We start from the raw sequence: 26926 nt of genomic DNA on the forward strand, positions 1-26926 counted from the left end.
TTTTTGAAGAATTAATATGATGCAAAATTTCCAGAAAAAAAAAGAACATAATTAATATAAGAACTTTAAGTTGACTTTTAAACTGAGCTTTATATGTTTGGCATACATTTCTGAGTCAAGTGTAAACATTGTCACATGAGTGGACTTGAATAGCTGTTGTGACATCCTTATTCCAGTCCACAGACTCTGCTAAAGGGCTAGGGATTTGCATATTAGAGAAATGAGAAGAGCCCTCAGCATTGGCCATTATCCCGCTCCAGACAGTTTAATGTTTAAACTCCTGTGTGATCAGCTCAGAAGAATGACTGAGATTTTTTCTGGTTCAAGGTTTTCTTACCAGAATGAGTAGGCAGTTGGAGGAGATGTCCTGATGAGCCGGGATGGTTGAGAACACAGAAAGGACCAGGCAGGTGAATACCAAGATGAACCTGAACAAAACACAAACAATTAGAGTTAAACAAAGTGACATCAATGAGATTAGAGACCTCCGAACTCCTATAGGATGCGACACTGAAATGTGATTGGTCTCTGCGTGTCCCTCTGAGACAAATTTCTGAAGTCGTTGCTGTGTTGAGAAAAAGCAGAACCCCAAGAGCCTACCAGTGAAATCACAGAACTTATTTCCTGTCTGCAGTGAACCATGAGCCAGACTACTTTCCAATTTCCCCGAGATATCAACCTAATCATGCTTGTTTGTGCAACATGACTGGAGAGAAGCAAACAGTGAAACTGTAGCTACTGAAAAGTAAGTAGCTTCTGACCATTTCCATACTCAGAATGTTTTTCCTTTTTCTTGCAAGAGATATATTAACAAACATCACATCTATTCTGTTTTTTTAAACCTTTAAATCTTTATATGAACTCCCTGAGTTCTAATACTGATCTTTGGATCAACAATGAGCATGACCTTTTGTGATATTTAGTTAAAAAGTCAGTGCTGATTCCTAATTAGATTTTAACCATTTGTGTTTGTTTATTATACACCTCTTGCTACAGGCTTTTTCCTTCATAAGCCAAGAAAATTATATCAGGGTGGCAAATCTTTGATAATAATATAAAAACGTATTACTCTCTTTGACAACAGCTCCATTAAAATGGGCCAGCACCAAACTGTGATTAAAGTTCAGTCAGCGTTTTGCTAAATTATCCTAAAATTGTGCTTTGATATTAGAGGGAATCACATATCTTTGCTGGAGCAGACTGTTCATTAACCTCTGAAACTGTTTCTTTTTTTTAAAACACCATCAGTTCTGCTGATAATACAGCCTGTCATTCAGCACATCTGTACTCACACAGACACCAGGAAGTTGTTCACCACAATGTCTGACAAACACAGAGTATGTCCAGTTCAATGGTTCTTGGTTGAGGATGGTGAATGTACAGCAAGGGTCTGTGTCCAAAACCAAATGATACAATCTAAAGCTGTGGCTATCAAACCTTGTCCTCACTTACAAATACTCCAAATAGAGGTCTATATTTTTCACAGTTATGTATGTAGATTTCCTGTTGCTGCTCTATAACAGGTTTGCAGATCTCTTGGGTCTTCAAATTGAAATAAAAGCATGCAGCTCCAAAAGTTGGAAGTTTGCTCTGTTGACATTTCCAAAGATTTGAATAATGCGAATGTGACTGGTGGGAAACATTGGGTGACAGGCATTGTGGGGTTGTCAGCTGAAAGCAAGCTCCTTGTCACTGGCACACCTACGCCTCTCGCACTTACAAGGTTGTCAGACCGAAAATTACAGAGTGACAATCAACTCCCTCCATCCACAGCCAAACTCGTGCCTCCACTTTCAGTGCACATTTACTGTAGAAGTAGGGAAAGAACCATTGAAAAGCTCTTTGACAACATCATTAGGTACTCATTGAAGTTTGCTAATTAATCCCACGAATGAGCATGTTCAGACGGCTTTGGTCTGGTTCATTGCGATGCTCGGAGACGGCGTGATTAGTGTGGAGTATCTCACTCTGTCTTATAATAGAGGGACCATTCTTTAGTTTCCAACAAGCAATAGCTGGATTTATTGCTGCTCGCACACGCACAGTCACACAGACAGGTTCTGGCAAACACAACATGAACATCTGTCCCTAGACCCACTCACCTACACCTCTCCTATCACATATTCACTCACAATAGGACAAATGCATAAATCTCAAGTGCTACTCCCGTCTGCATATTTTAAGAGAATTCTCTGCAAAGTGAGTTGGAAAAACTTTTGAGCTTGTCCACACAATGCTATAGCTTTTTTTTTTTTTTTTACTTGAACCATTTTAAATTTGATGGGCAGACATAGGGCAAGCACCTCTGTTGCTGTCTATGTTTACACAGAAGGACCTGTAGAGGCTAGACAACCGGCCTCATCATCATTACTTTGTCTTTGTTTCAATTCAAATTATAACATAATTTCTCTCTTCTAATCTTGTTTTGTTGAGTGGTGCACGCCTAATCTTTTTATTTTTTAATTTATTTGGTTTGATTTTACCTTTTTTCTAGCAATGTATAAAACATGTTATAAAAAAAAGCTACTTGACACAATCTAAGGATGACAGCCTCCTTAATATCTGCCTCTGTGAAGTTTCTGTATATATATATATATATATATATATATATATATATATATATATATATATATATATATATATATGTATATATATATGACACCTTCAATTCACTTTTTGCTGCCAATATATTGAAAGTTATTCACCTTTCAGTTGCTGCCCTAATCATTCAAGTGCTTCTTTGAAATAATACTATTTTAGAAATGTGGATTGTGGATGCTCTTGGGGACATCGGTGCTTGTTGCTGCAACATGTTTTTTTTATCTAGCCGGAACCTTTGTCAGTAAATAAAACATATAATTAATTATGTTAAAACTTTTAATCTATGTATTTAATTGACTGAAATAAAAATTAAAGTTATAAAATTCTGGCCCTAACGTGTGTGACTCAGAGAGAGCAAATAGCTCATTTCACTCAGCCTTTTATGGTGGCAACTGTACGTTCTCACATCCCCACGGCTACCAAAAACACGACAAGAGAAAATATGATTTTGGACAATGATGTAAGTACACACAGCTCATGGTTCACTGCCTCGTCAGGAGCCATGCTGAACAAGCAGCTGGTGTATAAACAAAGAGCAGAGTGTCATTTTTACATGTGCGTGCTTGTATTTTTGCTTTGTTCAGCTGTTGCATAATCTTACCCTGACTGGGATGATACAATTTGAAGAAATGTGCAAGAAGGGAGTAAAAAAAGTCTCAAAAAAGACCAGGACCCTTTAAATCTGCCTCATCATTATGGTCAACAGCATAAAAGGAAGGATTTATCCTAACTAAAGTAACAGCAACAAAATCCATGCAACCTGCTTCATTTTCAGGTTAATTAGGTCAGAACACACTAATAGACCGATGACGCTAGAATGACTGGTTCCCTTTCATTACATGATCCCAGAAGGAGCTGCTCGGAAAAATGACATGCAGGTGTATCAATCTGAAGCTGTCCATGGTCCTGAAACCAAAAACAACTGTAGCCCATGTTTAGATAAGAAATCAATAAAATTTTTCAAACCAACTGGTACAACATTTATTTTATTCTAAAGAAAATGTGAAAAAAAATGCATAATAAAATAGCAATATTAACAAAACTATGCTTTGCATGGCAATCTTCTTCTGTTATGGCTTTAAATTGCATGCTACAACTGGAAGGTCATCTATGACTACTGTCAGTTGTTGTTGTAAAGTGTGTCATTTATATATAAATCTTCATGAATGCATGCTAACTATGATCCAAACAGGCCCATGGAGTTAAATATAATCATGACCTTAAACCTTACAGCAAACAACAACAAAACATTACAGGAGATCTAAACAAATCTCAGTTGTTCTCTCGAGATGATTGTGATCAGGAGCAGGAAGCAACAGCCATACATTCAGTAAGTCATCATCTCAAATGGAGAGTTCTTTATTGTGGAACAGTGTTGGTCAACTCAATCTTCAACAGGCTTCAACAGAACATTCTGAGCATCACTGAGGGAAAGGAAGACCTGTCAGTGATGTGTCCTGAACTGTTGAATAGCTATTTAATCACTAATGTCTGCTCTTCAGATGCAGTCACTTGCTGTACCTGCAATGCTGACACAGAGCTGCAACTGTATATATCCCAGAGGAAGCTTTTGCAACACCGAAGATGACAGAAGACATTTCCATAATGCACCTGAGTGGGCTCTGAGAAAAAGCAGAGGATGCAAAGTGTGTTCAGTCAAGCAGCGGGAGTGAGTGGGTTGGATCAGGGGCTCACATTATATGTCTCATTCCCCATAAGACTGATGTTACGCTTCTCAGACGGTGGGGAGCATCGAGGGAGAGCGAGACGAACCGAGTGTGTTTGGAGGATTAGATGCGTTAAAATGAACTTGCAGAGTCAGCTCAAAGACAGATTTTTATGATATCTGACTCTTGATACAGTGAAGTGTTTAAGAAGAGCCTTGTGGGTCTGTTTGTTTGTTGTGTGAAGCTTTTGTTGTGCAATGTGCTCAGGAAAAAAATGACAACGCATACGGGCTTTAAAAATAATGACTGCTGAGACACATCTGAACAGAAAACTCAGCATTAGAGTTTTCCTCCTGTGCCTACAATAGAAATAACAGTCACAATAAATATTTTGTACATGTTCTAGAGATACTCTGCTTTGTAATGCAGGGCTGCCATACTGCTTAGGGATTTTTCTTTTACCCATAATAAGAGGCCTGCCATATTCAGACCAGACTTGGTGTGTGCATGCACCTGGTGAACCTATGATAGAGTGGTGACCTATTCAGATTGTACTCTGACTTTTGCCATAAACCCTAGGTCCTCCATCTACAAAGCATAACAGTACAAAATACGGAGAATGAATACACGTGCTACAAACCATAGATTAATTTTGCACAAACAATTTTTTTTGATGACCTTCACAATAGGTCAGCTAAATGCAACAACCTCAAAAATCATTCCGTACAACCATGGTGTTCAATCTGTTCCTCATTCACCTTTTCATCAGTCTCTGCAAACCTGCCCTTCATCTATAATGAGTAATTGTGTGCATTTTTGTTAAAGATTGCTAGTTTTGTTTCTATAAATATATGTAATGATATGATGAGTAATCATGTAATATATTTTGTATTTAAAATGATAAGCTTATTCACATAAAACTATTAATATTCTACATAGATTTAATCATGCATCCAAGTCTGATTTCAGTGCACTAAAGAACTGATGAGAAGAATCATATGTTATTTTCATGAAAGATCTCCTCAGTTTCTATTAACCATTAAATATTTTACGTTAAATTCCTGAGAAAAAAAAAACACACTGGTGAATGTAGTCGAACTGACCAAGACAATGTCATTCAGGGTCCCCTTCCTAAAAAAAAAAAAGTAGTGTTTCTTTTTAAAGTACAATCAAGTAACTGTTACCTTGAGTTATTATGACAATGACAGACGCCTTGAAATTGACTTCTGTCTCTTAAATATCCTCCAACCCTTTCTGGCAGACACTGTTGAGCTTCTCATCACAACAATGATGCTGTTTACAACATTACATCATTCTAAGGAGCATTGAACTCAGAAGTAGTTCAAATGAAGAGCGCAGCAGAATAGCAGTTCCACCAGGTGTTTTCTAATTGCCGCTGCCACTAGTCTGATGGAGCCGAGTGGTGGAGGCTCGGGGGAGAGGTGCTCTGTGGGACGGGAGCTCAGATGGAGGCTGCAGCTCTGAACACTTGACTTTGAAAGGTAAACAGATAAAATTTAAATCCTGAAATATATAATCAAATCAATCCTGTTATAATGATAAACTTAAATTTGGTAACATGCATTCAGATTCAAGTTATAACACAATGCAGTGGAAAGAAATCTTAAGAGTGTTGAAAAGGTTTTTCATCTGGGAAAAAAAATGGCAGCTCTAGATAAACCATGTGATGATGATGGGGAGCTGATTGCATCAAGTCGTTAACTTTGCAGACATGTGGTGACAGTAGAAAAAAAGACTCCGTTGGGTGTCGAAGTGGATAGAGATTTTAAAATGCTTGGGCAATTTTTGTAATATTTCTTTGGTTTCGAGTGCTTTTAGTGAGATTCCAAAGAAAGTCTTTGAGTGACAGCTCCATCTATAAGGACGGCTCCTGCACTCAGGTGTCCACACAACACACTTAACTACCAAGTTTTTCAGGATGGACTACAGGAAAGATCTGCCTCAAAATTAGATTTCAAATGGTTAAAACTAAACCTGTAGCAGAGGTAATTACTTTAGTGACAGGTATTAAACACTCAAACCAAACTCATGTCAGAAGGTGAAAGCTTTATACATCTAATTGCTGTGCTGGTAGGGACCTGCACCTATAAAGCAAAAAATAGTCATTCTGTGTAAGCTAAAGATGTGCCACATTATAAGCTAATCTTACATTTAAACTACAGTTTGCATGTTTATTAAGCAGAAGACTGCAGGCTAGCTACCTGAGCAGCCAGCCCAACCGATTAAGCAGTTAGTACCAACTTACAGTAGTTGTACTACATTATATAGAAAAAAGTATAGTATTCTGCAGAAAAAATCATTTCATAGTAAACTATTTGCCCTAATGTTTACTGCAAAAAATATATAAATCACATAGGTTAGGAAAATAAAGATTAAAAGGTAAGAGAGACCTATTTGTATCCAGAGAGCATACAGTCTGATGCTACTGTATTATTCAAGCATCTCATTTCAAGAGATTACTTTGAAACTCCATAATTACAGCTGCTGATTTGGGAGTATGTAGCCACCTTTCTTCTCTGAACACAACAGACAGAATGATTAGAGATGTGTTAGTTTAGCAGTGGCTGCGGTGCTTCCAGCTAACTGCTGACAGGTTTGCATGTGCATGTTTGGCATTCCTGTCTAGTTTAATAAGGGTAAAGCATGCTAATTAGGAGCCACTTCGTTTGATTTCAAAGTTGGAGGCTGCATGTCATGTGAGGAGGTGACTGCAGTTATCCATATCTAGATAGTTTTACATCATTTATCTGCAACAGGCCTGCTGCTGAATGGAGCTGAAAGGTTAGAATAGCTGTAAGCACATTATGTAAATAAAGGTTCTCAGAACATGATAATATCCCTACTTTGTTCTCAGATGCAAATCAGATGCAAATGCAACATTTTAATGAGTTATCCCATTGGCTTTATCTGGTTCAGTTTAAGGCCCAAAAGACACTGATCTCAGAGTGTTTTTTATGCATTGCATAAACAGCTACTTTATGGAAGTATGCCAAAATGTAAGGTCAATAAAATACTCAAATATGTAATTTTTCTTGCGTATATGTAGCCATCTTCCTGATTTCTTTTTTGTAGCCACTGCATGATTAACTTTGTAAGATTGGCACTGGAGATGTGTTTTCCACCATTGTGACTATTTCAAAGTGTTAAATTGACTAAACGATTTTAAAGCATGGCATGTTTAATGTGTTGTTACAAATTTCATTTGAGTTTGGAATAAACATGGGCTGCAGCTGGAGTCAGAGCTTCAAGAGCTATGAACAGCTGTATCCAGGACATGGGCTACATCTTCTGCATTCCTTGTGTTAAACCACACTTAAATAATACATCAGAGGCATTTTACCAGGGCTAAAAGGTAAAAAAAAATAATTAGTTAGTCAGTGTCCAAAGTCCTCTTTTAGATGACAGTTAATTTTCCATTTTATTTGTAAATTAAGGTCACAGAGTGTGGAGGAACAGTGGGAAGTTTTAAATTATTTAAATCAATGCTGAAGAAGACAAGCAAGGAAAATTTATATTTCATCTTATTTTTTCCTTCTGCATCTAGATTAGATTACTTTTGCTTAAATAATCTAAGACATTTGTGTTCAAAGTGTGGCCCCGGGGCCATTTGAGGCCCCAGGACACATTTTTTGCAGCTGCCCTGTGCAATTCCCGAATAGTACATATGTGATCCCCGGTCACAAGTGGTTGACGCAAGTGAAGCCTTTTTTTAATTACTCTTTTTTGTGCCCAAACGTTTTACTGATATACTGAAATCTTAAAATGTAAAGTGTGAGGAAATACACATAGCAAGTACATAGCTTGCGGCAATGTGTTAGCGCTTCTCTTTACACGACAACCCAAATCCCAAAAAAGAAACACCAAACAAGAGGAGCCTGTGTGAGGGCACACATGTAATCCCCTGAGCTGTGAAATGAAGCTCTATTACAAAAGCTAAATATGAAGGCGCTACCAGAAGATAAAACCAGTGAGACCACCCACAATGCTCAGCTATTTGAAATCGGCACATCCAACAGACCACAACAAAATTCAGTAAAACGATAAAATCCTGTAAAATGAAGAAAAGAAGAATTTACCCAAATAATCCCACACGAGTGCAAACTCATAAAGCAGCATGGTGGTAGTTTAATGTGTCTGTTCTCTCACATCGAGGAACCAGAGACGCTGAGCAAATTAAAAGTCCATCAGCAGAGCTTCAGGAGAAGTAGTAATGGAAAGTAAAGGGGAGGAACTTAACAATTTACACTTCATAAAGGCAGCGTCCCACTGTTTATGAAGCTCTGCATAGTGTCAATTACCATCCTGCATTTACTGTAACTACTGTATGTTGGCATGACTACAAATGAGGGAGAAATAATGTTGCAGATTTAACTATATAACTCTTTATTACAAAGAAGATAAAATTATATTTTTGGAAATATTTTTGGCAAATATAAAATTATTTAAAATTTCCCATTTCATCTTGTCAGTCCACAGACTGTTTTCCCAGAAGTCTTGGGGGTTATCAAAATCTTAAAGAAATTTAAGATGTACTTTTACATTACAGTCTTTATATACATTGTGTTCTTTTTGGTAAGCAGAGGGTTTCATCTTGGGACACTCTAATAGTTGGAGGTTTTCTGTGCTTCAGATGTTCCTCTGGCTTCTTTTTTGACCTCTTCGATGAGTTGTTGATGCGCTATTGGAATAATTTTGTTAAGCCAACCACTTCCGGAAAGGTTCCCCACTGTTCCTTGAAGCTGTCTGAAATGCTGCCAGAAGTTTTATTTAACTGTTTTCTGCTTCAGTAAAAAGGCTTGGCCATTAATAGAGAAATTTAATTCAAAGAAAGTGGTTAATTTCAGTTGACTGATGATTTTATAAAGGAGGAATTACATTCTTATGTAAGACTAGGTTGGTTTCAAAATGTTTTAACCAGATAAATAAATAAATAAATTAAAAAGAGTAATTTGGTATGATAAACAATAATCTGTAAGGGAGAAAACATCTTTCACAACCTCTAAAAATTGTCATCTTTAGTTTACCTGGTGATTTCACTGAGTTTGTTAAATAAAAAAATAACATAAAAACAGTTTCTAACAGAAACTCACGTCTCATATTTGTAAAACTGTTATGTGTTTGTTGGCATATCTAACGTTTTACCACGGTCTAAGAATAAACAACTGAACCATATTTTGTGAAATATCAAGACTTGTTATCTAGGAAGTATCTGTTGCACTTGATGCACTCCTGGTTTGCATATTGTTTATAGAAACAAAACATCTCAAATGTAAAGTTTACTGCTACAAAGACAGTGGAAGTCACTTTTTGGCATGAAGTCTTCATCTTTACTTTTCTTATTTCATTTTGGGCCTTATGTTCACTACTCTACATATAGTCCAGGAGTGAGGTGCAAAATAGAAAAATAAGTCCACTGTGATAAGACCATTCTTACACACTGCTCAAGTATTCCTCTTGCAGTTTTTATTATTCCTTTTTTGGAGTAAATATGATCCAGAACAATCAATGACATGGGTGTATCAGAGTCACTTCCAACCCTATTGATACTATTTTACACCTGATAATGTCTACAAGGAATTTATCTTACAGTTTTTTCTTTTCCAGGACTTGACTCATTGATCAATGGTATTTGTCTAATGCATCAATACCTACACCCTTAGGCTCTGACCTACTTCTACATCCAATCTCTTTCTGAGCAAACAAGAATTAATGATGCCAGGTCAGGGGATAATGAGGCGCCCAGACAGAGACTTATTGAGGCTGGAAGCAGCTGAAATTCAAAAGATGCATTAATATGACAGTGTACCATCAAACAGAGGAGTAAAGCATTGTCCTGGGCCAACCTCACCAAGTTATGGAAAAACAAATACTTTTAGGTCTTGAATCACCTGTCCAGATGGTGCTCTGGATAATCAGCGGAGCTACCACACCCACAGAGCAATGCCCTCAGTTCACAGTACACTGTCTTTGAACAGGGAATCAGCAAATTGAAGGTGGCTTCAATTCAGTATTGTTGCAGCTAAAAATATTTTAAAAGGATCAACAAAGTAAAGAAAAATGACAATTTTAACTGCCTCTCTGCATCAAACTTTAGTGATGTAAAGGAAACCATGTACCTCTCTCATCAAAAAAGACATGGACTCAAACACTGCACACATTAGATTTAGGAGTTTAAAAACATCACTGGAGTCAGAAACTCTACTGCAAATTCGCTTATACTTAGGTCCATTCAAACGAACCCTTGTGACCTGAAAATGGTAAGCACCCCATCAATCAGCAGCGATGGGTGGACTGGTCGATGGGCTGACATCGAGCATCCATCCTTTTGCAGTCTAAATTTGGATGATAATGAGCATTGAGGCTGATAACATAGAGAATGAAAATGGTCTGTGTTTGCAGTGGAAAAACGAATAAAATTAATCAAACACCAAAAAACAGGAAGACAGCTTTTCATTCAGTCTGCCTTTTTACGTTTAACGTCTGCATGTTTTTAGTGTATTAATTTTGTTACCAAATCGACACTAACTTAGGCTAAGTTTGTCTCACTGTGTAACATAGGAAACTTTTGTGTTTCCTATGTTTTAATCAATCAATAAATAAAATAATTGACAAAATACATTTTGCTATAATTGATTTGTGTGATCTGTAACACACACAAACCAAATGGCTGTGCTATCTCTTCAACATGCCATCAATATCTGCAGAGACCAGTGAATGAGCTAGTCATTTGATTCCGGTGTCTAGAAACAGCAGTAAATATTACCAGGTAGTGTCTCTAGAGAATTGTAGTCGAAGACCCAGCCATCAATCCATCAATGAAAATAGATCATTCAGGGCTGCACAATATTAGACAAAATGTGAAATTACAGCACAGCTTTTTAACATTCCAAGACTCTTATTGATTGATCTAATACCACATTTTCCATTTCTTTCTTTTCCATGTTCAAGATGTACACAAAGGACTAAAATATGTATTTTGATTGGCTAATATAGTATTTGTGTAAGCATGTAAATACAAATGATAAATGTGTCCAGTCGGATGGGCCTTCGGTGCTCTTGATGCCCACACAACCTATGTGCAATAGGTTGATTTTCTGTGAAATCAACCTATTGCACATTGATACTGTAGTGATGGATGGAATTCAATATATTGTGAGGCTCTAAATGAAACCATGTTTCATAGAGAAAGATTGAAAGCAATCCTACAGTACGGTCCAACAGAATAGAACACATTTAGAGTATTTAAAGATTCTGGTGGAAAATTGTGTTAAAGGCAAAGATTAGTCTAAATGGATCCCTGTGACCTTTGATCCTTCAAATGGTCCAGAATCAAGAAACGGGAGTCATTACAAAGCCCCGCAAAATACACAGACAGTGGGGTACTTTGGGATAGCTTTGTAAAACAAATATCACTTGCATATTTTCTGGACAAACAGGAAGGCTAAAATTAACACTGCATGAAGCAACACCAAATTCTGTTGGCTTAAAGGCATCCAAGATTGACCGCCAGACAGTGGGAACCCCATCATCAATCTCATCTGTTATTTATTAAATTTCTGATCTTATACAAACTTTTTTTTGACTTTGCATTTTAGCAAGTAAATTCAGATACATAAAGAATAAAACATAACTTAAAAGCACCTTAAGGTCTGAGAATGGATAATGATCCATCCAGAAGGCCTTCACACACCAGCTTTTTTCCCAGAGGAGCAGCGGGCTTGCAGCAAGGCCTTACATGCAGAAGAAAACCAGAGGAAACATGAAGATCAAAGGTGGGAGAGGATGAGAGTCAAGATGGTTATCAACAAGGCTGGAGATGGATCCCTGTGGTTTAAGTACGTAGATAACTTTCAGGCACAGTGGAGAGACAGAAAGACTACAGTAAAAAACTTAGTACCAATATTAAGTTGATACATTAAGTAACTCCAATCTTGTTGATGCAATACTTTTATCATCTGAAGATTAAAAACAACTGTGTAAAACTATATGGCATGGAAACTAAACACATGTTATTTTCAGTATATTCCGATTAGAGCTTTGTTTTATTACTAGTAACATTACTATTGGTGTAATAAAGGTAACAACTTCTGGAGGACTTGATAAATTATAAATTAATTTCTTTAATCACCAATGTTTCAGAAGCTGATATTTCTTCTTTGATGTGTCGGTCATTGCCAGAGTGAGTTGGGTAAGGACTTTCCCTTTCCCTTTCATGCATTTTGATATTCTAGTGAATCGTATTCATCAATCTTTCTTGAAAATAAAAAAAAAGCAGCGATAACACTAGCTGTCGAATCTGCAGATCAACTGAAACAGCATGGCAAAGAACTGGAACATAAATCAAACAAATGATGGTGGACATAATAAGCAGCTTTTTGAGTGTCTGTGGAGCTCCACAAGCAGCTGCTGACAGAAGATGATATAAAACCACAGCTCCACTGTCCACTGACAGACTGATGAAGTGATTTTAACAGCATATTTAAAGCATATTAAAGCACTGCACTCTTAAAGCATATTTGAAGACAGTGCAGTGCAAAGCAGAGAAATGGCAAAAGATTTCAGATGACTTTTAGTACACAAGAAAGAACATAAAACAGGAAAAAAAATTATTTCTTGCATCACAGTAGCATAGCAAAATTGAATTAAAGAGGGCCTATCATGCCCCCTTGAACAAGTTAGGATAGATCTGTGCTATACTAACATGTTCATTTAATTTTTTTGCAGGAAATAATTGTAAGATAATGAGAGTTTATCTGCTCAGTTTTGCCTATTTTTGAGCTAGTTTCGGAATGAGTTGCTGTAAGGCTATGTCTTAATGTGATGGGTGTTGACTGTGTTTGCTAGGTGAGGCGCAATGCCCACCAAATTTGACTTAATCAGGGCGTTTTTGCAGCAGCTTGATTTCCACTTAACAAAAGATTTACTTATTGCCAAACACCTGAACTATTCCTACAAGTCGTAAAGAAAGATGTATGGAAGTATAAAAACATGCAAAAAGAGAATTTTGCACAATAGATCGCTGTTAAAAAGCTGGTTGAAAAAGATGAGGAAGCATTCTGTATCCCATATCACCACAAATATTTATCTCTGTGAATACATTCAGCTGCATTCAATGATGATATAGCACAACTGCTCAGCATAATTCACAATGAGGGAGTTTCATATACACTCCTGCTCTTTATTTCAGTACAATGCATTGTAAGCTGCATGCCCAGGTCCTTTTCATAACATTTTCTGTAGAAGAGAAAGTACACTGCACAATGGCTTTCCAAAGCATACCTAGAGCTATAATAGCAGGCGGTGCATTCACATTATTAAGACCCGGCATGATGAGAAGGGACAAAATGTGTTTAGCCAAATAAAAGCAATTGTGACAAAGAAATATGAACAGGAAAACTAAACAGAGAGGTAGGGTGTATTCTCTGTGGCCGATACTGTGTCATCATCAAAAACTTTTGACTTCTTCACAGCTATTGTTAAAAAACGTACTTCACCTATACCCACAAATTCAAACAACGTTCACAATAGGGTTTTCAGCACTTTTCTCACTGTTAACAGCAGATATTAAACAAAAGAAAAAAAAAACAAAACAAAATGCACCTGACTGCATGCTGCCGCTAAAAGGAAACCCATTTTCTATGGACCCGTGTGGAAAGCAGTGAACTTCCTGCTCTGTCGCAGTGTGGTGAACAGCACATTCTTTACTGGGCCCTCTGCATCTCTGTTAAAGGGATTTGTTATGCCAGTTTTACAGTGTGGGCACACTTCCGAACGATGCGTGCGACTGAGGGAGCCGCTTGGTTTTTGTGGAGACAGTAATTGAGGTGCCAGATAATCATGCTCCCTGTTCTCTGGAAAAACTGTTGACTTTTCTGTTCAAGGTAATGTGAACTTCAAGCTACCACAAAGTGACATCAGAATTCAAGACGCATTCAAAGGGCTCCTCCAGTATTTCAGATGGGCAGAAAAAGCTGCTTGATGGGACGTTTTATGGCGAAAGATTGTTTTTTAATAAGCATTCTTTCAAAAGTGACGGGCGCTCAGAGGGTCAGGAAGATAAAACCCATAAATACAGGAACGGGCTGGCTGTTTTTGTTACAGTAACGATAACAACCTTGCAGTAAATTACAACTGAGACAGCCAGAGAAAGCCAAATGGAAAGACAAAATAAATCTGAGATGCTAAATCTATTCACTTCAGAATGCACAAGTTGGAAATTATGAGACGGTTTCTGGTTAAAGGGTGTGGGGAGGTTGAGGTCGGAGATGGAGGTATTTTCCATCCATTAGTGGTGCGGAATGAGATACACCCATAATTCACTTTCCACATCTTCGTAGAATTAACTAATCGAATCATAATCGAGTGAGCTCTGGCTGCATGTTTCATGTCAAAGAGAAGTTGTCAACATGACCCCTCTCCATAGCACACTTCCGCACGCAAAAGTTCTCTTCGATGACACAAATCAGCAGAATCCAGTGTAACAAGCAGGTTATAATACGTGCTTTAATGTCAGCTGAAGTATTTTTCAAAGCCAGAATGATTTAGGATAAATTATGCATTATTGTGCTGTTGAAGTTTTGGCAGGTGTAAAATATCCAATATAAATTTATAAGAAGAAACATGGAGAAAACTGACATATCAGGAAAATATCCACTATATTTAGACATTTTTTCACATTTTGCAAAAATTCTTGCGTAATTTACTGGCATTTTTTGTGAGAAATAGAGTTGTGCCTAATTGTGAAATAAGGGAAAACAATACACGTTTTAAATTTATATACAAATAACATTTAGAAAACTGTGGTGCATTTTTGCCACACGGATTACCCTAAATAAAATCCAGTTTAAGCAATTATCTTCAAAAATCTTCTTCTGAATTCAGTTGTGTGTAATATAAGCTCCATCTAAATTCATTTTTTCTGTGAAGACCTTTGATCATTAGTGAACTGACAGCATCATGAACACTGTTGAACACAGCAGACAAGTCAGGGATAAAGCTTTGGAGAAGTTTAAAGTAGTAAAAATCTCAGTGTCTTTGACCATCTCATGGAGCACAACTTTAAATCATCTTATACCTAACCAAGCTAAACAATTGCTTTAAGGTTTCTACAAACCAGGAAAACATCCACTGAGAAATGTTTATCTAATCATTCAGAGTAAAAAGTAGTCAGAGTTAAAAGGATGAGGAAAGGGTGCATGTCCACCCTTTTCTCAGTTCCAGCGTGAAGGTGTGTGTGTGTGGTTGTGTTTTTGGGGAATCATTCAGTGAACAAGGTAGCTTAGCTGAAAGCATGCTAATATCATATATACAAACAACATTCTCTTGAATAGAAAAGCCTGCAGTTGTTTTTTTTGTGTCCTGCTGACAATGATATGCTCCGTCCCAATGTAGCATTGTCCTCGACGCCCATTAAGCCAGTTTGACTGCTCTTGGTTACCATGCCAAACAGCCCTCTGAGAGCACATTTATCAATGTCGACTAATACACTAATATTTGCACAGGGACAATTTGAATAATGGGCTTTTTTATCTTGACATGCTGAACAGTGATGCAGCTGGACAGCTCACAAACTGAATACAAACAGTCATCCTAACTTTCACAAGGCAAAGCACATAGAAAAATGCAACAACTATTGGAGCAATTAGGAATCCTTCCCTCAAGCAATCCTCTAAACAAAGGGCTTTGTGAGAAGCATGCAATAATGACATGGACATTATATTTTGACCTATACAATCACCTGTCATGGTTTATGAGATAAATAACCCTGAGTGGTTTCATTCACTCTTATCCCTCTTGGTTCTTTTTTTTCGTCAGATAATTTCAGTTCCCAAAGGACTCTTATTGTTACTAATTACTTCCATTAACTGGCTAGTCTTCATTGAGGCCCTACAACAGCAGGTACTTATCAGCACACAAGTCTGCATGCAAAGAGTAATTTGGGTTAATATGCTGATGTGATTGCAGCCCACTTATCTGCACAATGTGGAGTGTCTGGAAAGCAACAAAACAGTCTTGATTCTTAATTTTTGCAACTACAAGGTACAAGCAGAATGCTAAAATAAGACCAATGATCACCTTGTTTCTCAAATCCATGCTCTCTTCCTTTCAGAACAATTACATACAGTACATTAGCTTTGTCATATCTACATATTATCGATGAACTGTGGTTCAGTTAGTAGCAGGCATTACATAATCTGTGATCCTTTGAATCAGACCTCTGAACCTGGAAAAAGAGATAGTGCTTCTGGAAGTCATTTCCCTACAATCTTATTATTAAATCATTAATAATATGATTTAATCATTCAAATATTAATCATTAATCATGAAATTATATGACTACTGGCCTACCAGCCCAGTAGCCATATGCTGTTGTAAGCAAGAGAACGGGACTTTGTGAGACCAAATGAAGGACAAATTTAGGAATTCTACTTCCACTGGGAAGTGGAGAAAATGCCGAATATAAACAAAACAAAACAAAAAACAAAAAACATGTTCTGGGAATCCACAAATACATGTGGATTGTAGTTGTGTGTTGAACTGGATTGGGGATATTTGTACCTCTAATTTAGTATTGTATTGTTATCTAAATAGTACAAAAGGAGCTCCAAAAGCAGAGGCATCCATGGAAATTGTTTATGGTTGTTTGATACACAGAAGAAAGTCTTTATCTTAACTCTTAGACTTAGACTTAGACTTAGACTGACTTTATTGTCATTTTGCATGCACAGGGTGTATACAGAACGAAATTTCGTTGCATACGGCTCAGGACAGTGTTTTGAGCTTCCAATGTTGTGAGGTTACTCCAGAGTAAAATAAAATACAGTATAAAATATGAATATAAATCTAAATATAAAATATAAAGTGCAGGACTGACAGTAAAATAGAAGTTATTTAGCTCTGTACATGTGCAAGGTATAAAGTGGAGACCAGATTTTGAGTGCAGTCCAGTTAAGAGCTCAGCAGTCTGATGGCAAGTGGGAAAAAGCTGTTTCGGAACCTGGTGGACCTGCACCGGATGCTGCGGAACCTCTTTCCAGAGGGCAGCAGGGAGAACAGTCCATGGTGGGGGTGTGAGGGGTCACTGATGATGTTTCGGCCTCGGGACACGCAGCGCTGGGATGAAATGTCCTGAATGGAGGGAAGGGGGGCCCCGATGATCCTCTCTACCCTTAGTTTTCAATTTCTATTGTTATTGCATAACACTATTGCAAATTTGTATGTAATTTTAATGTGAAAACATTAGACACTGCCACACACACCGTGCACATGCAGCTACAACTCAAATGCCACACAAATAAGTCAGTAATGACATGACTTAATCTCACACTACTCCATATATCATCTCAGCACACTGGCTGCTTCATAATGAAAACAAATGGGTGGTTCTATTCAGAATATATTCAGAATGGAAGCTGATCAAAAGAGATGGATACTTCAAATTCGTGGCTTGAAGTTTATGTATTCACATTCAGACCTACAGCATATAGAACATTGTTTTCTAGTCATGTATAATACATGGAAAGAAAGGAAACACTGACAGCAGCTTTATTCCCGATCACTTCTAGTTAAGCCCAATGTAGCAGATTGTCCATCACCTTCCTCTTAACCCAGGATTGAGTCACTGAGGCAGTAGCCTAAGCAGAAAGATCCAGATCTCCCTCTCCCAGCAACTTGGTTCAGCTCCTTCGGGAGAATCTCAAGGCGTTCCCAAGCAAGCTGAGAAACATAATCTCTCCAACATGTCCTGGGTCTTCCTCTGGTTTCTCTTTCAAGTGGTATGTGCCAGAAACACCTCACCAGAGAGATGTCCAGGAGGCATACTGATAAGATGGTTGAGTTTCCTCAGCTGGCTCCTCTCGATGTGGAGAAGCAGCGGCTCTACTCTGAGCTGCTCCTCCAAGCTTCTCACCCTATGTATATGGGGGATAACTGATCAAAGTTAATTTAAGAATAAAATCATCCCGGATAAGCCTAAATAATGTAATCAAATCACTGAGAAAAGAGAAAATAAACACTACAGTAATAGTTATATCCAGACAGATATTTCTACCTATGAAGAAATATTAAAATATAGTGTTTGGTTACGAAAGAACTATTCCAAATATGTTAGTACCACGATGTGGATACACACAAACTGTGCAATAGATTTTTTTTAATCGACCGGAATGAACAACTTGCAATGAGTGATGAAAAATTACCAGCAAACAGTGAATCAGAAAGTGAATGTTTGCATGCTTAAGATGTTTTTTCTACCTTTACAAATGAAAGGTCAGTGAAGCGCTAACAGGCATAGAGAGCAAATAAGAAGAAAAACTAGTCTTTTTCACCTTGTGGTGTGGCAGCATGAAGCAAAACTTCTTCTGTAAGCAGCTGCGTTAGAACGGGTCTGCTGTCAAATTCATGAGTGGATGCACCACAGTCGTCATGTAGAGTTGTCAAATTTATCAATTTTATCTACTGAGCTAACAAGTTCCCCCATATACAACTTGAGACAGACCAAGTTGTGGCCTGGCTCATTATAATTATGCACTGTGGCAGTTTGGATTTGGATGGCTGATCGCTCCTCACCTATTGGGACTGTTGACACAGGAGAAACAACACAGCTCATGGCTTGCAAGCATAAACGTATTCACTGCGGATTTCAACATCAAGCTTCACACTGTTCTTTTATGCTGCTTTGATTGTCAAGAGCCATAATAGCCATCTTTCTTCATGAAGCACTGTTTCCATGGAAACAGTCTTGCTTTGACCCTTTTCTGAAGAGAAACTTTTCAGCAGGACTAAGAATCATTTATGCTCTAAGTTGGATTATGAAAGGAATTCTGAACATGCACACATACAGAGGTACACATCCCTGATACATCAGAATCTAGCCAACAGACAATTACTTGAATTTGGTGTTGTTAAAATTGCACTTTAGAATTTGCGATGTCCTGAAACATTACTTTAAAAAATGCGAATGACTCATCATGCAGAGGCCTACTGGAACAAGTTAAACATATAAACAAAAAGAGAGCGAGAGCTGAGGCAGAACAGTGGGAGTGGCAGATAAGTTAGTGAGACTTGGTAAATGGGACAGCAGCATAATTTCTGGAGAGGGTTTGTTCCCAAAGTTTTGATTCTCTTGGAAACATGTTAAAGCTTGCAGGCAAGACAAAATAAGTAAGAGATCCAGTAGAGATTTTAGAGATGGGGACAGATTTCCAAATGATTTTAAACCAAAGTGATAAGTGATCTTTTATTATTATTATTATTATTATTATTATTATTATTATTATTATTATTATCCGATGCATTTAAGAGTACCCAGTTTCATTTAAAAACTTGAAAGGCACCTATAGGGCTTTTTCCAGCCTGATATGATTCCCAGTTTTGTTTCCACTTTCAGCGTATTAAAAAAATGAAAAATAAAAATGTAAAGAACTGAAAAAAGCCATGCAAGTTATGAGACAGAGTAAATAATACTGAATACAACAGAAAACTAAGCATTTACAAGATAATTCCCATTTAATGCACCAAGCATACATCTCTAACACAAGATGTTAATAGGACATTTGAAAGACATTACTGTTTTTATATCAATTGTCCATGATAGCGCAGAAGTTATACCAGATGTTTTGAAATGCTAAAGGTGCTAAAATGTCTCAAGATTCAAGTCTGTTTCCAAACAGATTTCCATGGTGCAAGATTTCCAATCAGAGCATTGCAGAGATGATAATTTTATAGCTCTTCTGGATTGTGACACATGCTTTCTAGTAAGAGGTTTTGCAAGAGCATTTTAATGGATGAATAAAAAAACGTGTCAAAGCCATTATAGAAAATCTCTCACAGAAAAATGTGACATCATATTTCTTCCTGATATAAGTACTTATTGACCTCTCTTGGCTTGAAGGCTAGAAACATATTCAATGCTCCACTTATTTATATCAGCAGGTATAGCTTATATAGATTGAAAATTTTGTCACAGGTTTATTATTTTGCACCTCCATAATGATAATATGTAATTTCTGACTATTTCAGTAGAACATCCTCCTCTAAATAATTTTTAAAAATGCAACAAAATAACTGTGCACAAAATACTTTCCAACCAGTGACATATTGAGACTCACTCTGGATCTTGAACTTAGCAACGCTCCACATGGAGTCTTCCATCAAGATCACTCTGAGGTACAATCTCATCTGCAATAAGAGTCTTTAACATCAGAAGCTGAGAGGCTGTCAGAGAATTCAAAGCAATCACAGAGAAACTCAAAGACAAGAGGAGCTCATCCTGCATCTATATCCTCCTAAAAAGATGCTGCAAAGAGGAAATGAGTCGTTGTGAAAATCTGCCTCCAGTCAAGAGAGTGCAGAAAGACATCTGTTCCTGATTACACCTAGCAGAGACAGCAGGAGGTTCCTTGTTCTGTGTCTGCAGCAGTCCATCTCTACTGTATCTGCTGTTTCAGTGAATTCTTCCTGTCTCCTAACTGTCTCCTTCTTCTCTCTCTTGCTTTCTGTGGCTTATTTTCAGGATGTCAGTCGTTCATGCAGAAGAACCTAATAGACAGCAGCTCAGTCTCCATTTAATGATGCGCAGTGTATCACCTCATTTTGTCAAACTACTTTCTGGTTCCTTCAGGGTTACGTTTTGAGTAAGAAAAGTAAGAAATAGAAACAGATGAGAAACAATTCAGTAAGTATATATTAAAATCCAAATTTATATATTTTTTAAATCCACAGTGGTTTGAAATATGCCACTTTTTCTACTAATTCAGTGCCTAGAATTGAATGACTAAGAACTAAAAGAACCCTTTACAGTTACAAAAACCATAAACCATAAATGTACTTTGAAGCATTTTTATGAGTAATTTTGTAATAATTTAATCTTACAAAATTATTGTAAGATTGCAATAATCTTACAATAATTTTTAACCTCTACTAAAGAGGTTCTTTTCTCTACTAAAGAACCTGCTATAAATTAATTTCTCTGCTGTATTTTTGGGGGGTTGAGAGGCTGGGGTAACTGGCTAGATGCTTTAGTATCAACCTCATTTACATTTTTCCTATGTCAGTATCGAGTGAAAATACTACTATGATAGCAGCTTTAGTACAAACATAAACATATCCTGTAAACACTATTAGGGAACAACATTTAAAAATGTTGGTGTCCACTGTCAGTTAAGACCTGGTCTTAGCATTAGCAGAATACCAGATGGATACATAGCTCTGGTTATGTTTTATTAATAACTTCTACAAATCTACAAATGGAGAAATTATCGAACACTGGTTAACCTTCTCATGAGAGGCTTTCTACCAAAATACTTTAAAACAAAGATACATACTGTATGCACCTTGGGAAGCAAGACTTTCAATTATTCATCCTCTGGACGCTATAACACCCAGGAACCAGTGTGTTTTTAGGCATAGCATAAAAGTTATTTTACAGAAGTGCTTAAGTGCTGCAGAGACAAGAAAAGTGTTTTTATAAGATAGGAAATATAAATGTTTTATGGGTTTCTATCATAATGACTACAGAAGACAGACGGCTAATTTCAAACTGTGCGCAGATAAGTTGGCATCTATGTGTTTGCAGCTAAAAGGCCTAGAAATAAGGATTAGTTATGACAGCAGGCCATACTGATTAGTTTATAGTCCTTTCTGTTGTGAGACAAATCCGACAACTTTTCCTCAAGTTTAGGGTTCATGTTGCACTTTTGTTAAAAAAAACCCCAACACATTTCCCAGATTAAAAAATACAGATTTTCAATTAAAACTCAAAAACAAACAGATGGTAGGGGTGGGTGATATAGACTTATAGTTTTATTACAATATTTTGTGGTACTATTAATAAAAGTGACGACAAAAACTATTTTTTACTTATTTTTTAGGTAACTGTATGGCTGTCACTGTATGAGACAGCCCCATAAACACATACACCTTGTAATATAGTGTAATACATTTGTAATACACTACTTCAAAGAAATGTGGTTGGTATCACTAAACTGGACACAGTAAGTGCTTTTAATTATACTTTAAAATTTATTAGTATTTATTAATGCTTTTATTTAACAAACAGTGGTGAAAATAGTAAACATAATCACAAACCTTTTTTGGGGGGTGTAAATGCCATTAATTACATGTGACAATGATAAATCATAACTCTTGTCATGATGAGAAATTTATCACAGTAAATAACAGATGGTGAAACCAGTAGGACCCTGACGGTCTGCTCGGACCACCAGAAAAGATCTTCCGCCATTTACTCTTACACCACATATGTATTTTCCAGACATTGTGGCCTCAGACTAACAAGCTAAAACCAAACAAGTGTCTTTTAGGCACAACACAGCTCCCCAAGTACCTCCTTTTTTTCAGTGATGTACTATTTCCAACTTCTACCCAGTGCAGACAATGTGAACTGTTAAAAAGCCCAAAAGGCATGACGTTAAGTGGAAGTGGGTACAGAGGTCCCGTGCCTCCAATGGCGCACTTCCAGACAGCATGAACTCACCAGAGCAGCATGGTACGCTCATGAGACACAGGCCATAGTGGCTTTGGAAAACCTGTTGCCTGACATTTTCCATTCATAAAATTCCTGGAATTGAGATGAAGGGAGGAAATAAATCAGACTGTTGCCTTTTTCTAAATGTTACTGTGATTGGCAGAGTAAGGGTTTAGCCATATGTTTCTTCCTGCTACCATACTCCACAGCCTTCCTTTGTTTTCCTCTGAACATTAAATAGGCATAGAGATGGGATTTGCTGAGCTTGCTTTCATGAAGTGGTTAGAAACGAAAGTCTTTTATGACATGGAAAGATCTTTATTAGTCTGTTTAAACAAGAATCCGCTATTGATGGAAAATTCTACATCATTCACGCTCTTCAGATAGAATATATATATATATATATATATATAGAAAGAGAAAGAAGGAGAGAAAGAGAGACCTCTTCTTTAATCTCTTACTAACATATCTCTTCCCAAATTGACCTCAGTCTTGTTTCAGCAGAGGTAATTTATGATACATGTACTCAAACCTGAATTCGTTTTTAAATATATTTACCAAACAAAATTGCTTAGCTGGATTGAATAAGTTACTGTGTTTCCCTTTATACTAATCTGCTGTCTTTTGAAGGGGTTTTTAGTCTGTGAGGGTCTTTTCATCAACAGAGCACCACTGCTGTGCCAATAACCATGTCCTTGGAAGATAAAGGGATCAACTTGGAGGTAAAAATAAAAAAAATAAAAACATTTCATCATCGAAATAGAGGCAATCCTTTCCTCTGATCCACAGCAAAACAGATCAGCCTCACTATTGTTGAAAAGATGATGAACTTCTTTTGCAGTGCTCACGTTACACAAAAGCAAAGTCTGACATCCTTGGTAAGAGCTTAAAGAAAGAGCAGGAGGATAGGTCAACACAAGTAAAAAAAACATCCATGGATCTGAATTTTGGTCTATCCATATTTTAATATTGTTGAGTAGGAGTTTGTCTGCTGTGAGTGCAGTGACAAACTCATCCTCGCTACAGACGTATTACCTCAAGACAGAGCCATTTAATTACCTTGTTCATTAAGTAATTTATCCCTTTCATCACCAGATTTACCTCTGAATGCCCCCTTCTTTTCCCTAAACCCATTCATTTCTACTCATTAGTGACTCTGCACCCCACTTGAGAAGAGTAGAATAACATCCTAATAAAAAAAAGGAAAAAGCCCTGCTCCTTAGAGGATACTGCAGCAAACTTATCAATGTGCTTTATAGTATACAGTGCTGTGCAAAATTACTCCTCCCTCTTTAATGAACTTATTGTTACATTAGTCAGAGAAGGAGCCAAGAGGATCCTGCTAACTCAGGAGAGTCTGTAGAGAGTCACAGCCCAGAGGGAAGAATCTTTTGACTTAGGAAATGGTGGCCAAACAACAAAGTAAGTAGAGTAACTGCTCCCCCATTTTCTGACCCAAATCATCTGATCACTTTTTGCCATTCTCTGATAAGTATACTGATAGTTTCTTATCAGTATCAAGACATTGATGTTGAGACATAAAATTAGTGGGGTTCATATTTTTGGGTTGGCGAATTTCATGACGGAGGAGGAGAATCCTACAATTGTACGTGGGTTTCCATGCACACACCATAAATCTGGCCACTGTGAAAGAGTGAAGTGAAAGATAATGCTGAAAGACAGCGATAAGACGTCTGATTTATAATTTGCCTCAAGCTAGGTAGGGGACGCAGCGACCACATGGAAGTTGGTGAGACCAAAATTCTACAAAAACGGTCAAAATTATTCTCTGCATATAAAACAGGGCATGTGACAGAAAACTAGCAGCTGACATCAACCTGAACAATTCAGCCAAAAATTGCTGGTGGCAGCATTGTGATATGGGCACACAGCTACTTTATGCTGGATAGAGAAATGGCCCAGTCAAAACAATTAGCTGATTTAGCTGCAAGTCTTCTTAAGACGAAAACTAAATCAAACCTAAAGACTTGAATTAAAACTTATTCCCATCTAACATGTGGACATGACTGAAGTCTGTGATCCAGAAATGTGCAAGAATTCAAATTCTTGCACATTTAGGGATTTAACATTCAGAAACAGAAGTAATATTCTAAAATTGAATGCCATCCACTCCATCTGCAACAAAAATAGTGTCAGATTCATTGTGGCAACTTGTATTTGAGGGATAAGGGGACGTGACATTTTTTAATCAGGCTGTTCTTTTATACTTGGTTTCTGTTATGTGACATTCCATCCATCATGCCACATCTAATTGGGATTAGAATATTTCCCTCCAAAATATATGAGCCTGCCAAGTCCGGTGGCCGGTAATCCTCCTGTCTCTGGGAATAAAGCCCAATGTAAACACCCTCCTGCTATCTAACCCAGTGCAAATCCTATCATGGAGCAGTGGGCTGATGTTTGGACTGCCCAATTAACACTCCTCACTGATCTCCAATAATTAAACACAAGCAGCAGCAGATGACTCCAGCTGCACACAACAAGGCAACACACATAAACACACTTTTATGATGATTGTGTTGCAACAAGCATCAATCAGGCACTTTGTGAAGCTTTTTCGGATTTTTAGCTTAAAGGTAATGTTTAAATAAAATTGACTTTACTTCCAATCGGCAGTAATTTAGGACTTAAGGTGCATCTTCTCTTTCAAAACCTTCATTTCAGTTTTAGGAGCATAAATGCCAACACTTAATGCTTACATCAGAATTTTACTTATTTACTCATGCTCATCTGAAAATGTGAAGCTTGGAAACATCTCACAGTGTTTTTGTATTGTTTGGATTTTTTTTTACTTTTATTGTGAGTTTTTAATGGAAAATGTTATCTTTATTTGAAAGTGTCTCCCCAACCACGAGTCTTTATGTGACAGTAAAGTTTGTGAGAGCATTACATATTTTGGGTTATAAAGCAACTTCATGAGAGATTTTGACATGTAAATCATACTGATCACTGTCTTACCTAAAGACATAGCTGTCTTTAGGTAAGACAGTTATGTCTTCAAATTAATGCCAATTGCAAGCTATGAATGTTTCAGAGCTTTTCTAATACTAAGAGACAAAACTAAACAAAATAAGCATGAGATTTAGAATGAATGGGCACTTTCAAGGCAGGATCCAACATTGAACTTTACTGTAAAATTTTAAAAAAGGTACTCATCAGCCAAGACCCAAGTTCTCTTCACTATCTGTGAGAACTGATGGAGTTCTCTCAGTGGATAATTGACTTTTTCCTGAGCCATAGAACAACGTAGCTCTGGCCTTTCGCAATCTGTAGCTGTGCAGATAAAATGTTTCTAAAAGGCCAATACGGTTGTTATATTTTACAGAAATTCAAAGAAAAAATGTGCAAAAGACATAATTGATCTTATTTAAAACAGAAGAAGAAGCGTTGTCTCATTAAACTCAAGTGATGAGGCCAGTGTGTAGTTTTCACCACACACTGTTTATTTTTCTGATCACAGAAATATTCCTTAATCAAATCTGTCTTTTCATAACCAAGGTTAGAAATGCTGTAGCCTTCTTTCTAGGCAGCTGACCAGCAACACACAACTGCAGGTGAGTTGAGTGCTTTGCTACCCTTTCCTCCATAAGCCTTAGAAACCTTGGATCACTCAGAAATTTCTCTGGTGTCTCATTAAGAGAACTTGATAGAAATGCAACACTGCTACAATTTACAATGGAACATTTTAGCAGCTTTGGGAATGCAACTTTTTAAAGCCTCTGCATGCATCGATAAGATTAACGAGCAAAAGTGAGAATAGTTTAAGTCTGAGTGATTTTATTAAGATGAAAGAAATGTATGACAATTTGTATCTGTGATTCCAAAAACTACAATGCAGCTCGATAAACTAATTTAGTTAGGGAGACGCAAGGCTACTAAAGATGTTAAAGTCTGCTAAAAGTTCTTAAGAGTGCTCTATACACCATAAACATATTACAATAACATCTCATGTCAGAAGAATAAAGACGTATAGCTTTTATAAGAGTCTGCCTGTGGTTCAGTCTTTGTTTACACAACTGAAATCACTCACAAGAACACAAGTTTTACTTTTTGACAAAGAGCCCTGTGGCATTTAAGGCTGAAATTGTGCTTATAAATTCTGCAGATACCAGTCAAAGTTTGGATATCAGAT

The 26926-nt window shown here is 37.2% G+C and overlaps 1 protein-coding gene across 5 annotated transcripts in view; it reads right to left on the reverse strand.

Annotated features, from left to right (window-relative positions):
- The window catches only part of LOC114145254 (potassium voltage-gated channel subfamily KQT member 5-like), a 102437-nt gene that overhangs the window by 27457 nt on the left and 48054 nt on the right, over positions 1-26926 (reverse strand). For all 5 annotated transcript variants that reach the window (XM_028018731.1, XM_028018734.1, XM_028018733.1 and 2 more), the window contains exon 2: positions 338-428. In XM_028018731.1, coding sequence (XP_027874532.1) covers positions 338-428 — 91 coding nt within the window. The remainder of the gene's footprint in view (positions 1-337; positions 429-26926) is intronic.

Source organism: Xiphophorus couchianus, chromosome 5 (assembly GCF_001444195.1).
Source record: "Xiphophorus couchianus chromosome 5, X_couchianus-1.0, whole genome shotgun sequence".
In the NCBI taxonomy this organism is placed as follows: domain Eukaryota; kingdom Metazoa; phylum Chordata; class Actinopteri; order Cyprinodontiformes; family Poeciliidae; genus Xiphophorus; species Xiphophorus couchianus.